This window comes from Oryctolagus cuniculus, chromosome 7, assembly GCF_964237555.1.
Source record: "Oryctolagus cuniculus chromosome 7, mOryCun1.1, whole genome shotgun sequence".
In the NCBI taxonomy this organism is placed as follows: Eukaryota; Metazoa; Chordata; class Mammalia; order Lagomorpha; family Leporidae; genus Oryctolagus; species Oryctolagus cuniculus.
Window position 1 is genome coordinate 39,450,418 of NC_091438.1, and position 14,044 is coordinate 39,464,461.

Here is a 14,044-nt window from a genome sequence, read left to right on the forward strand (position 1 = left end):
TAGATTCAACTAGTTAATATTTTGTTGAGGATTTTTGCATCTATGTTCATCAAGGATATTGATCTATAGTTCTCTTTTTCTGTTGTGGTTTTACTGGTTTAGGAATTAAGGTGATGCAGGCTTCATAGAAGGAGTTTTGGAGGATCCCCTCTTTTTCAATTGTTTTGAATAGCTTAAGAAGAATTGGAGTTAATTCTTTAAATGTCTGGTAGAATTCAGCAGTGAAGCCATCTGGTCCTGGATATTTCTTTGTTGAGAGGGTTTTTAATATTGATTCAATTTCCATTTCTGTTTATGTTTTCTATGTCTTCAGGACTCAATTTTGGAAGATTGTATGGGTCCAGGAATCTATCCATTTCTTTTAGGCTTCACAATTGTTGGCATACAGCTCTTTGTAGTAATTCCTGGTGATTCTTTTTATTGCTATGGTATCTGTTGCTACATTTCCCTTTTAATCTCCAATTTCATTGATTTGGGTCTTCTTCCTCATTTTTTTTGTTTGGTTAGTTGGGTCAATGGTATGTCAATTTTGTTTATTTTTTCAAAAAACTACTCTTCACTGATCTTTCGTAATTTTTTTGGAGGAATTCAATTTTATTTCTTCTCTAATTTTAATTATTTCTTTCCTTTTACTAATTTTGTGTTTTATTTGTTGTTGTTTTTCTAGGTCTCTAAAAGGCTTTGATAGCTCATTTATTTGAAATTTTTCCAATTTCGTCATGTAGGCACTGATTACTATAAAATTTCCTCTTAACATTGCTTTTGCTGTATCCAAAAAGTTTTGATATGATGTATTATTGACTTCATTTATTTTCAAAATTTTTTTATCTCTTTTGATTTTTTTCTATGACCCGCTGTTCATTTAGGAACTTGTATATAATCTAGAGATTCTTGAGTTGTCTATTTCTTGTTTTATTCCATTGTGGTCAGAGAAGCTGCATGGTGTGATTTTGATTTTTAGAGCTTGCTGAGAATTGCTTTATGGCCTAGCATATGGTCTATCCTAGGGAAAGTTCCATGCACTAATGAGAACATATATTCTGCAACTATGGGGTGAAAAATGCTGTAGTACTCAAACAGTATTTTACACTTTGTGTTTCTGTGTGGGTGCAAACTGTTGAAATCTTTACTTAATATATGCTAAATTGATCTTCTGTATATAAAGATAATTGAAAATGAATCTTGATGTGAATGGAAGGGGAGAGGGAGTGGGAGAGGTTGTGGGTGGGAGGGAAGTTATGGGGGGGGAAGCCATTGTAATCTATAAGCTGTACTTCAGAAATTTATATTCATTAAATAAAAGTTAAAAAAAAGAAAAATGCTGTAGATATGTTAGGTCGATTTGGTCCACATTGTCAATTAGCTTTGTTGTTTCTTTGTTTATTTTCTGTCTAGGTGATCTGTCTATTGAGGAAAGTGGGGTGTTGAAGTCTCCCTTAACTATCGTATTGTATATGTCTCCCTTTAGATCCAGTAACATTTCTTTTAAATAGCCAGATGCCCTGTAATTGGAGGCATATACATTTATTATAATCACTTCTTCCTGTTTAATTGATCTCTTAATCATTACATAGTGCCTTTCTTCATCTTTTAACAGTTTTTGTGTTAAGGTCTATTTTGTCTGATATTAGGATGGAAACACCTGCCCTTTTTTGCTTTCTATTATCATGGAACATTTTTTTCCATTCTCTCACTTTCATTCTATGAGTATCTTTGTTGGTCAGGTGTGTTTCTTATAGGCAGCAAGTAGATGGGTCTTGTTTTTATCATGCATTCAGCAAGTCTGTATATTTTAACTGGAGAGTTGAGCCATTTACACTCAAGGTGACTATTGATAAGTAACAACTCGGCCCTGCCATTTTTCCATAAATATTCCTCTTACCTACTTTGCATATCTTTTGTGCTTTTACTGGAGGATTTTCTGCCTTAACATTCTTGTATGTAGCGCTTCCTTAAGCATCTTTTATAAGGCTGGATGAGTTGTGACAAATTCTTTCCATTTGTGTTTTTTTGTGGAAGTTTTTTTATTTCACCTTCATTCATAAATGAGAACTTTGCAGGGTACAGTATTTTAGGTTGACAGTTTTTTTTTTCCTCTCAAGAGTTGGACTATATCTCACCATTCCTTTCTAGCCTGTAGGGTTTCTGATGAAAAGTCAGCTATGAGTCTAATTGGAGATCTTCTGAAAATAATCTGATATTTTCCTTGTACACATTTTAGAATCTTTTCTTTATGTTTTATTGTGGAAAGTTTGACTAACATATGTCATGGTGAAGGTCTTTTCTGATCATGTCTGTTAAGAGTTCTATGTGATTCCTTTGTTTGGATGTCCCTTGCTTTCTACAAATTGGGTAAGTTTTTTGTAATTACTTCACTAAATAGGCTTTCTAGTCCTTTCTACATTTCCACACCTCCAGGAACTCCTAAGACCTGTATGTTAGGTCATTTGGATTGTATCCCTTATATCTCCAATGCTGTTTTTAGTTTTCTATTTTCTTGGTTTGAGTTTAAGATTTCCAAAAATTTGTCTTCTAGTTTGGATATTCTTTCTTCTGCCTTGCTAAGTCTCCTGTTAGGGCTTTCCACCACATTTTTATTTGATCTACTCAATTTTTCATTTCTAATATTTCATTTTCATTTTGTTTTTTTTTTTTTTTTAAATCTCAATTTCATGGGAAAAATTTTCATATGTATCATGAGTGGTTTTCTTAAGTTCATGGATTTGCTTTTGATTATTCTTGAGTAATCCTATGTTTAACATTTTGAATTCTGTTTCCAGCATTTCCTCAAACTCTTCAGCCTCGCATTCCATTATTGAAATGGTGTTGTGTTCCTTGGGGGAGGTCATGATGTCTTCCTGTTCTTGTTTCTTGTATTTTCCATTTGTTTTTAAGCATTTGTGGGGTTGATTTTTTTCACCTCTGATGGCTTTTGTCTTTGATTTATTCCTCTGTGGCTTAGTGGCTTCAGTGAATACCAAGAGAAATGTGGTAGATGTGTCCAGGGAGCTCTGGTCAGTGCTCCAGGGTGGGGTAAGTATCCAGGGTAACATCAAATTAGTCATGGCAGATCTCAATGCCTGGGTGTTAGCCCCCAGTGTGTTCCATGCATGTATGATCTGCATAGTTCTGACTGTGAACATAGTGAGCATGTGGAGCCATTCCCAGTGATTGTCCAGAGACCCAGTTACTCCCTGTACCTTCTCATGTAACTACTGAGTCCCCACGGTCTCAGCACACTGGCTCCCACACTTGCTGAGTTCAGAGGTTTCTATTTGCCCTAACAGCCTTTCCAATCAACAGAGAAGCAGATATTCTTGAGATAGCTCTGCCTATGTGTTTTTGATACTGGGAGGCTGCAAGCACCTCACGATCCTACATGGTTGCCCAGCCACCTTCTATCTGTGCTTAAGATCAGTGGGTACTGTGGATTGTTCCCTCCACTAGAATCACTGTATCTCATGGGTACACAAGAGCCACTGGCCGGTTGTTGCTCCACACTGTTGCCAGTACTGCTGTGAAGGTGGAGTCCTGTCTCAGCCAGTTGCTGTGCGTGTACACAATGGCTTGCACAGCTACTGCCCAGGCCTGAAATGGTGCCCATCCTTTCTCAGCTGGGCAGTGGCTGCCTTTGTGGGGAAGCTGAAGTGAAACAAACATGCTCCCTCTGCTTCCATCAGGTCCATGGGCAACCACTATCCCCCAGGGCTCCAGTCCAGATGCATGCCACACTCTCACTCCAGTTATATTGCCACAGGTTGCTGTATTCTGATCTCACCTCTGTTTCTAAGCTGCTGCCTGCTGCAGCTCTCAACAGCTATGGTCATGTGCTGTACTTTTATTTGTGCTGCATGTCTGCACTCTCCACACAGGTCCACAGGGTTCCTCCTATCTCGTAGGATTTCTTTTTTTTTTTTTTTACTTTTATTTAATGAATATAAATTTCCAAAGTACAGAATATGGATTACAATCGCTTCCCCCCCATAACGGGAAAATATTTGCAAACTATGCAACTGATAAAGGGTTGATAACCAGAATCTACAAAGAAATCAAGAAACTCCACAAGATCAAAACAAACAACCCACTTAAGAGATGGGCCAAGGACCTCAATAGACATTTTTCAAAAGAGGAAATCCAAATGGCCAACAGACACATGAAAAAATGTTCAAGATCACTAGCAATCAGGGAAATGCAAATCAAAACCACAATGAGGTTCCACATCACCCTAGTTAGAATGGCTCACATTCAGAAATCTACCAACAATAGATGCTGGAGAGGATGTGGGGAAAAAGGGACACTAACCCACTGTTGGTGGGAATGCAAACTGGTTAAGCCACTATGGAAGTCAGTCTGGAGATTCCTCAGAAACCTGAATATAACCCTACCATTCAACCCAGCCATCCCACTCCTTGGAATTTACTATCTCGTAGGATTTCCAGTGTTGCTTTCTCTTTAATTCTTCCCTGAAAGTGCACTTCCCACACCCCTTTCACTATTTATCTCAAGCCCAATGTATCACATCTCCCCCCTAAAATGCCACCTTGTGGTACTCCCACTTTATATAAGATATTTGAGCATCCACAGATTTTGATATCTGTAAGGGTCCTGGATTACAACTCCCTGTTGATACGAAGCAATGACATTATTGTTTTCAGTCAGGAGGGGATAATGACTATAACTTGATTGATTCTTTCATCATAATTTTTAATGGGAAAATATGTGAATCAATGGTTTTCAGATTTAGGACAGTATATATTGAAATACTGTGATTCTTGAGAGAACAAAAACACAAAGTTGTGCTATATGATTGTTCTTTTGCCTAAAGGAACTTTCCAAGATGAGGCATTGGGAAATGAAGTGTAAGCAGAACATAGAGTTTTGCTGAGCTAAGGAGAGAAAAAAATTTAAAGTTCAGAGACAGGGAAGTGGCTGGAAATCATGAAACAAGAGTGTGGGAAAAGAGAAAGATGCACAAAATAAGAGCTCCAAAGGTATGCATAAAAATCCCCTGAGTCTTTAATAGAATACTCAGCAATGTATACACTTGTTAAGATATGTTAAAGTCAGCAGAGAACAGTTATGGGGAGAATCAGGCTAAACAGACTCTGAGGCATATATTTGGCTAGGAGACACTAGAGTAGAGAAGCTTAACTGAGCATTCAGGGACCTCAACTGAGACCCCAGTAAGGCTGTATTTTAGGGACAGATTTATTTTAACCCTAAAGTAATGTTTAATGAAATGTGCCATATCAAACTTAGAAAAGAAAACCTAGTAGGATCAAGCTGATCCACAGTAACTCAGACACCTAACAGAACAAATTTCAATATTCTTTAATGGTAGAGAAGAAAAAAATCAAATCTCCACACATACCCAATATACACTGAAAATTGCTGAGTATTTGAAGAAGTAGAAAAATGTTATCTAAGCTAGAAGAAAAGTCAGTAAAAACAGAAATGAAAGAAATGATAGAGTTCACAGACAAGGATGTTAAAACAATAAAAACACTAAAAATATGTTCAAAGACTAAGAGAATGCATGTATTGATGAGGAGAGGAATAAAAGATGTAAAAAGGCATATATGAGAGTACTTCAAAAAGAATATGGAAAAGTGAAATTAATAATATTTATTTTTCTGTAAAACATTTAAAATCCATGCATAGTTTTTGCATGATGTGCATTTTCCATGAATTTTTCCCAAACAAACCTTTTATTTAAGGGCTACAAATTTCATAAGTAAAACTTTAAGAATGTAGTTATTCTTCCCACAATACTCACCTTCCCACCCATACTCATACTGCCAAAGGAGAACACTGACAGGCAGCTGAATCTGGGAATGCCTTGGCTTACCCTGAGAATGGAGTAGCGTTGCAAGGCTGAGTGGATCCCCTACTCCTTGTGTCTTTGGGAATACTGCATGTTATGACTGTGGCAATTATGTGACTGCATGATAGGGCATGGAGTGTAACTGGATCTCTGGGCAACCTCTGTGTCTAGCACAAGAGGCTCAGAGTTCCCTGAGTGTCTGGGGTGGGTCATTGCAGAGGATTGTGTATTCACACTGCATACTGCACAGATCCTTAGTGTAGTTAGTGCAAATGTGTGGTTGGGGTATGTAGCCACTGTGGACTTGCCCTGGACATTGATCACCTTGGCAGAAAGAAGGTGAAGCAGTGGTCACACTAGCCAACATGAGCATATCCTTCCCCCTGCTGACAATAGATCTACCATGCCCAAAGTGGATGGTACTCTGGACATTTCCATCACCCCTGAGCACTGAATGGAGCTCCTTGGCCCCACCACACATGCCTCTGAGTATCTGCTGAAGGAGCAGACACTTCACTAAGCCACATAAGCATATTTCATAGATACAAGCCATTAGAGGAGGAAACCAGTGTGTGGTTCAACAAATGCCATAAAATAAATATACAAAAATGAGAAACATGAACAAGGAAGACAATATGACTCCCCCAAAAGAATCCAACAACACTTCAATATTATAAAGTGGAGAAAAAGAGATTGATGAAATGCCTGAAAAAGAATTCAAAATAATGATGATAAAATTACTCAAAAACACAAAGAAGCAAAATAATGAGTTCAAAAAATGCATAGATGACATAGATGAAAAATTATCCCATAAGATAGAGATATTGAAGAAAAATCAAACTGAAATATTAGAAATGAAGAATTCAATATGTCAAAAAACACAGTGGAAAGCAGTAACAACAGATATGGTGAGGCAGAAGAAAGAATATCTGAGTTAGAAAACAAATATTTGGAAAGAAGAAGAAAAAAAAAGAAGGAGGAGGAAGAGGATGAGGAGGAGGAGGAAACTGGGAAAAACTGAAAATGGTGTTTGAGATTTAGGGGATACCAAAAATGACCTAACATAGGTGTCTTAGGAATTCTTGAAAGAGTTAAAATAGAGAATGGATTAGAAGACCTATTCAGTGAAATAATAGCAGAAAATTTACCTGATTTGGAGAATGAAAGGGACTTCCAAGTATAGGAATCACATATAACTCCTAATAGAGGTGAACAAAAAAGAGCTTCACTACAACAAATTATAGTCAAACTTTCAACAGTAAAACATAAAGAAAAGATTCTCAAATGTGCATGAGAGAAATGCCAGATTACTTTGATGATCTAAAATTAGATTGACAACTGATTTCTCATCAGAAATTTTGTAGGCTAAGGGAGGATGGAGAGACATAGTCTAAGTCCTAAAAAAAAAAAAAATACAAAAAAACCTGTCAACTCGGAATAATGCACCTGCAAAGCTCATATTTATGAATAAAGGTAAAATAAAGACCTTCCAACAAACAGAAATTGAGTTTGTCATATCCATCTAGCCTTACAATTGATGCTTATGGATGTGCTATACACAAAACCACAAAAATAGTCATAATTATGAAAGAATATAAAAGCAGAAAATCTCCTACTAAAAGCACAAAGGAAATTCTAAGCAAACAATAGGAATATTTTTGAGAACACAGCAAGGCCAAGTCATAACTTATCAATAATAACCTTGAATGTAAATGGCCTCAACTCTCTAGTTGAAAGATACAGACTGGGCCAGTGCTGCGGCTCACTTGGCTAATCCTCTGCCTGCAGCGCCTGAACCCTGGGTTCTAGTCCCGGTTGGAGTGCCGGATTCTGTCCTGGTTGCTCCTCTTCCAGTCCAGCTCTCTGCTGTGGCCCGGGAAGGCAGTGGAGGATGGGCCAGGTGCTTGGGCCCTGCACCCGCATGGGAGACCAGGAGGAAGCACCTGGATCTTGGCTTCAGATCAGCGCAGTGCACTGGCCGTTTTGGGGGGTGAACCAACGAAAACCTTTCTCTCTATCTCTCTCTCTCACTGTCTAACTCTGCCTGTCAAAAAAATAAATAAATAAAAGAAAGATACTGAATAGATCGAATGGATTAAAAAACAAGACCCATCTATTTGCTGCCTACAAGAAACACATCTTACCAGCAAAGATACATACAGATTGAAAGTTAAAGGTGGGAAAAGGATATTCCTTGCTAATGGAAAACTAAAAAGAGCAGGAGTAGCCATCATCATATCAGACAAAATAGATTGTAACACAAAAAATTATTAAGAGACAAGAATGGCATTATGCAATGATAAAATGATACATCCAGTAGGAAGATGTGACAATAGTAAATTTATTTGGACTGAATTCCAGGGCATCTGGATACTTACGGCAAATGTTAATGGATCTAAAGGGAGACATAGACTCCAAAACAATAATAATGAGTGACTTCAAAACTTTCTACAGTGGGCAGATTAATCTAGACTAAAGGACCACAAAGAAACAACACAGCTAATCTACACTGTGAACCAAATGTACCTAATTGATATTCAAAGAACATTTCATCCCACAGATGCAGAATACATTCTTTTCATTAGTCCATGGAACTTAAAATCAGACATGAAAAAGGAAATGTTACAATGGACACCAAAGAAATAAAAGAATCATCAGGAGTTACTATAAACAGCTATATGACAACAAATTGGAAAATCTAGAAGAAATGGATAGATTTCTGGACACATAAAATCTACCAAAATTGAGTCCTCAAGACAGAGAAAAAAACCCAAGCAGAGCAATAACCAGGAGAGATTGAATCAGTAATAAAGACCTCCCTCTTCAACAAAGAAAAGCACAGGACTGGATGGCATTCACTGCCGAATTCTACCAAACTTTTAAAGAACTACTTCCAATTCTTCTAAAAATATTCAAAACAATTGAAAAAGAGGTAATCCTCCCAAACTCCTTTGATGAAGCCAAAATCACCTTAATTCCAAAACCAGAAGGATACAACAAAGAAAGAGAACTATAGAAAAATATCTCTCACAAACATAGATGCAAAAGTCTTTAACAAAATACTATCTAATTGAATCCAGTAACACATTAGAAAGATCATTAACAACACCAAGTGGGATTTATCCCTGGTATGCAGGGATGGTTCAACATTCAGAAATCAATAAATGTGATACAGCACATTAACAAACTGAAGAACAAAAACCATATGATTATCTCAATGGATACAGAGAAAGCATTTGATAAAATATGATGTTCTTTCATGATAAAACTTTAAGCAAATTGAATATAGAAGGTACATTCCTCAACACAATCAAGGCACTTTATAACAAACCTATAGCCAGCATCCTATTGAATGGGGAAAAGTTAGAAACATTCCTACTAAGATCCAGAACCAAACAAGGATGTTCACTTTCAACATTGCTACTCAATAAAGTCCAGGAAGTTTTAGCAAGAGCCATTAGGCAAGAAAAAAAAAAAGGATGCAAATTGGAAAGGAGGAAGTCAAAATACCCCTGTTTGTAGATGACATGATTCTATACATAGAACAACCAAATAAGATACTATTAGAACTCATAAGAGACTTTGGTAAACTTGCAGGATATAAAATCAACACACGAAATCAGTAGCCTTCATACATTTATATAGATAATGCCATAGCTGAGAAAGAAATTATAAAAACAGTATCCTCACAAAAATTTAAATTCCTTGGAGTAAATTTAACCAGGAAGTGAAAGATCTCTATGATGGAAATCATAAAATATTAAATAAATAAATATAAGAAGACACAAAAAATTGAAGAATATTCCATGTTTATAGATTGATAGAATTAATATAATCAAAATGTCCATACTATACAAAGCAATTTACAGATTCAGTACAATCCCAATCAAAATATCATCACAGTTTTCTCAGATCTAGTTTTGGTGATTATATATTTTAAAATTTACTGCAAAATTTATTTTACAATTTAATTTTATTATTCTTTATAGCTATTGCCTATATGCCCACTGAATTGCAGACTTTTTACTGTCTACTTGTTGAACTCTTTATTTAGCAGAGCATTAAGATTTTGACTATAATTGAAATTATAAATATGCTATCTCAAAATTTAATACAGATAAAAGAGAGGAAGTGGGAGGAATGGATGAAGGGAACTATCATTATATTATTAGAATTGTATCTATCAACCACATGAAATCTGTTTTTTGTTAATATCACATTAGAATTGTTGAGAGTTGTGCTGTAGTAATTATCATGCATTTGCTGTGATCCTGAGAATCTAATCAATAAATAAATTCTTTAAAAATAAAAAATTATAAATATTAGAAAACAAATCATTTGAGAATTTCTTTAAAACACATGTAATTGAGTCTAAAACGTAGAAATGAAATATAAGAAAAGAGTAGCATAGTGGTTAGGAGAGGGGAATGGAAACATACAATAATTACTGTTGTAATCTTACATTGTACATGAGATGGTGATGTTTTCTGAAAGTGTGCTCTGGCAATTTAAGGAGCATAATGTAAACCTCTGAGTAACTACTTAAAAGTAAAGCCAAGGAGGTTCGTGTTGTGACACAATGGGTTCAGTTACTGCTTATGATACCAGCATCCAAATGGGTGTGCCAATTTGAGTTCTAGCTAATCTGCTTTGATCCAGCTCTCTGCACCAGGGAAGGCAATGGAAGAATAAGGTCAGGAATCCTGGTTCCTGGCTTCAAGTCTGGCCTGGTCCTGGTTGTTGTGGTCATTTGGGGAGTAAACCAATGGATGGAAGGGTTCTCTCTTTTTCTATCTGCCTTATAAATAATAAACAAATAAATCTTTAATAAAGCAAAGCAAAAAAGTATAGTCATACCTTGGAATCCACAGGGGACTGGTTCTACAACCCCTGTGGATGTCAAAATCTACACTCAAATCCCTTATTTAAATTGGAAAGAATTTGCATATAGCCTTATAGAATCATCCTGGATACTTTAAATAATTTCCAGATTATTTATAAGATCTGATATGATGCAAAAGCAATGTAAATAGTTATTATACTATATTGTTTAGGAATAATGACAAGGAAAAAATTTCTGCACGTGTTCACTACAGATTGATTTTCTTTGAAAGGTAATTTTGATATGTGTTTGGTTGAATCTCCTGATGCAGAACTCACATAGACATGGAAGGCTGACTGTGTAGTTAACAAGCCAATACTGTTGATAAACTGGAATTATGAAATGTAATTAATGCAAATGATGCAAAGTAAGGGTAAAATGAGATAAAGAAAAGGTGGATTAATAGAACAAATAGTAAAATGATACATTTAAGCACAATTGTATTAATAATTAAATAAATAAATCAAATGCTGTGAACACTCCAATTAAAATGGAAATATAGTCAGACAGAAAAAAAATGATTTAAGTCTGTTTTCTACATGAAGCACACTTCAAATATAAAGAAAAATACCTATTATAAATGAATGGAATGTTATGTACAATACAAATGCTAAACATGAGCTCACTAGAGTGACTATATTAATATTAGGCCTTCTTAATTTCATTAAAGGAATACTCATATTAGTAAGCATAAGAGCAATGTTTCAAATTGATAAAGGGGGCCATTAATCAAGAAGACATATTATTAACTGTACACATCTAAAAACAGACTTTAAAACATGTGATAGAAACACAAAATTGAAAGACAAATTCATAATCATAGTCAGAGATCTCTTTCTAGTAGTGTAAGAAGTTTAGAGAAAATAAGTAAAAATATGGAAGACTTCAACTACAGATCTAAACAACTTAACCTAACTGGCACTAATAGAATATTAGAATATTTAACAACAGCAGAACCCTTGTTCTTTTCAAGTGCTCATAAAGCATTCACCAAGAAAGACAAAGGTTTGGATTTTAAGACATATTTCAATAAATTTATTTTTTTCAGATTTTACTTTTTAATGAACTTGTAAACAGAAAGAAAAGCTTACATTTCAAAATAAAAACAAATTCCCAGGCCACATAGATGTTTACAGTGATTACAGTTACCTAAGCAACATATATATTGTTGTAATAACTAAATTTGTAACGAATATTTTTTTTTAAAAGTACCAAGAACATTATAGAGTTAATGCAGAGTCCTAAAGATTATCTATTACTAAGTTTTCTTAACTCGTTGGTTTAGATGCTGTTATTTCTAGCACAGGTAAGCAGGTAAGAGTCTTTCTTATGTTCAAACACTGCAATCTGTGGTTGCTATCATATCAGCTGGCTTGCAAACGAGAAGCCAATCATTTTAGAACGTTTTAAGTGAACAACCTGCAAAACCCCCTGGTTGGGGGGACGCTAAGAATGTACAAATGTGAGAATTTACCACCATCACAACTGTGGCTGAAGACTGTTCATGGTGTTCTTCTGAAATGAGATTTCAAAGCAGTATAGTTCAAAATAAAGGATCTTAACAAAAAACTGACCTATGTACAACTTCCCCATTTTTAAGTGCCAACCATTTAGGGAACTCTTCCACTTGAAAAAATGCAACAGAAAACCAGACACCATGCTTCGCTATCTCAGTTAATATTCACATTTATGGCAGCTACAACTCAGGATACAACATCACCAATGCTGCCCCATGCCAATTTATAATGAATTTAAATTCTATACACCAAAAATGGTTGTCCACAACCACTGGCTATGAACTAAAATTTCTAGATTAGAGGAGAAACAAATACTGCTCTGATCATCTGCTATGTTTCTTCTGTACTGTAATTCACGTTTAGAAATCTTTCATGTTATTCTCAGTTTTGTCAGTTTGCTTGCCGGTAGGGGTCTGGACCTGCTGACCCTGCCCATTGAGAGATGTTGCCTGCTGGACTGCTTTCTGCTTTAACATTGTCCAATCAAATGTGTAGTCATATTGGTGGTTCAGGGTCCTGAAAAGGATGCGAAATAGCTGCCTTAGATACATGTAATCCGGGGCTTCCTCAAAGCCCAGCCTACAACAGTAGTTTAAGTACATGGCAAACTCCGCAGGAAACCCCTTACATAAAACTTCCACAGGAGTGGACATCTTCTTTTCACTAATCTTTTCATATTTTTGTTTCTTTGTTGCAGCTTTTAGTCCTTGCCATGGCAGACTGGTTCTATTAAAATACATCAAAACGTATCCCAAGGACTCCATGTCATCTCGACGACTCTGCTCAATACCGAGATGTGCATTGATGCTAGCATACCGTGCAGTGCCAGTGAGGTTTTTGTCTTCTCTGTAAGGTATATGTTGCCTGGTCCTGTTGTCTCTATACTTTTTGGCCAAGCCAAAATCAACAAGGAATAACTTATTACAGTGACGCCCAATACCCATGAGGAAGTTGTCTGGCTTAACATCTCTATGTATAAAATTCTTCGTATGCACATATTCAATTCTACTGATCATCTGGTCAGCCAACATGAGGACCGTTTTCATCGTGAACCTTCTTGAACAGAAATTGAAGAGGTCTTCGAGGCTGGGCCCCAGAAGATCCATGACTAGCACGTTACAGTCTTTCTCCTGTCCATACCACCGGACGTGTGGGATGCCGACCCCACCTTGGAGAATCTTATACAGTTTGCTCTCGTACAGCAACTGGGGGTGCCGGGCCTTCTGCGATTCCAGCTTCACGGCCACTTCCTCGCCGTTGGCGATGTTAATCGCCAGATAAATGTCCCCGAAGGAGCCAGACCCGATCTTCCGGACCAGTTTGTACTTCCCGCCAACAATGAATTCGGCCTGGGAGCCGCCGCTGCTCGCCATCCTGAGGACAGAGGCTGCGGCAAAGGCCACACACGGCTCTTCAGGGACGTTTGCGGCCTCTGAGGCTCCTCGACCGCGCGAGCGGGCGGAGCGGGCGGCGGCGGCCGGCGGAGGCTTTCCCGCGCGACCGGACGGATCACCGCCGCGCAGTCGGGTTTGTTTTTGTCAGGCCGCCGATGGTGAGGGCAGCTTTCGCGGTTACTACACTGGGCCCTTGTTTCCGGGCTGCTGTCGCCTTCTCTGCTTTCGCGGCGACGTCGCGGCCTGGAGAAGGGCCTCAGAGAGTCAGGGTGGCAGTGTCGCTGGCTCCGCGCGAGGCGACCCGCGTTTCTCCGCCGACGCCGCCATCTTGTTACTCCGGCTCCGGCCAACAGGAAATGGCTGGATTTCAAAAATTTAACGGTTAAAGTAGTACCGACCATCTTCTAAAGTTATGATGAGGGAATTA

General features: G+C 37.3%; 1 protein-coding gene across 1 annotated transcript; it reads right to left on the bottom strand.

Moving 5' to 3' along the window:
• Positions 1–11,220: 11,220 nt before the first annotated feature.
• LOC100348581 (casein kinase I) lies at positions 11,221–13,597 on the bottom strand. The gene has a single exon (XM_051858489.2). The coding sequence runs from the start codon at positions 13,594–13,596 to the stop codon at positions 12,583–12,585; it is 1,014 nt and encodes a 337-aa protein (XP_051714449.1). The 5' UTR covers position 13,597; the 3' UTR covers positions 11,221–12,582.
• Between the last annotated feature and the right edge of the window lie 447 nt (positions 13,598–14,044).

Bases quoted from the DNA above. Each gene is read 5' to 3' on its own strand.
- LOC100348581 (XM_051858489.2), bottom strand. From the start codon at position 13,596: ATGGCGAGCAGCGGCGGCTCCCAGGCCGAATTCATTGTTGGCGGGAAG.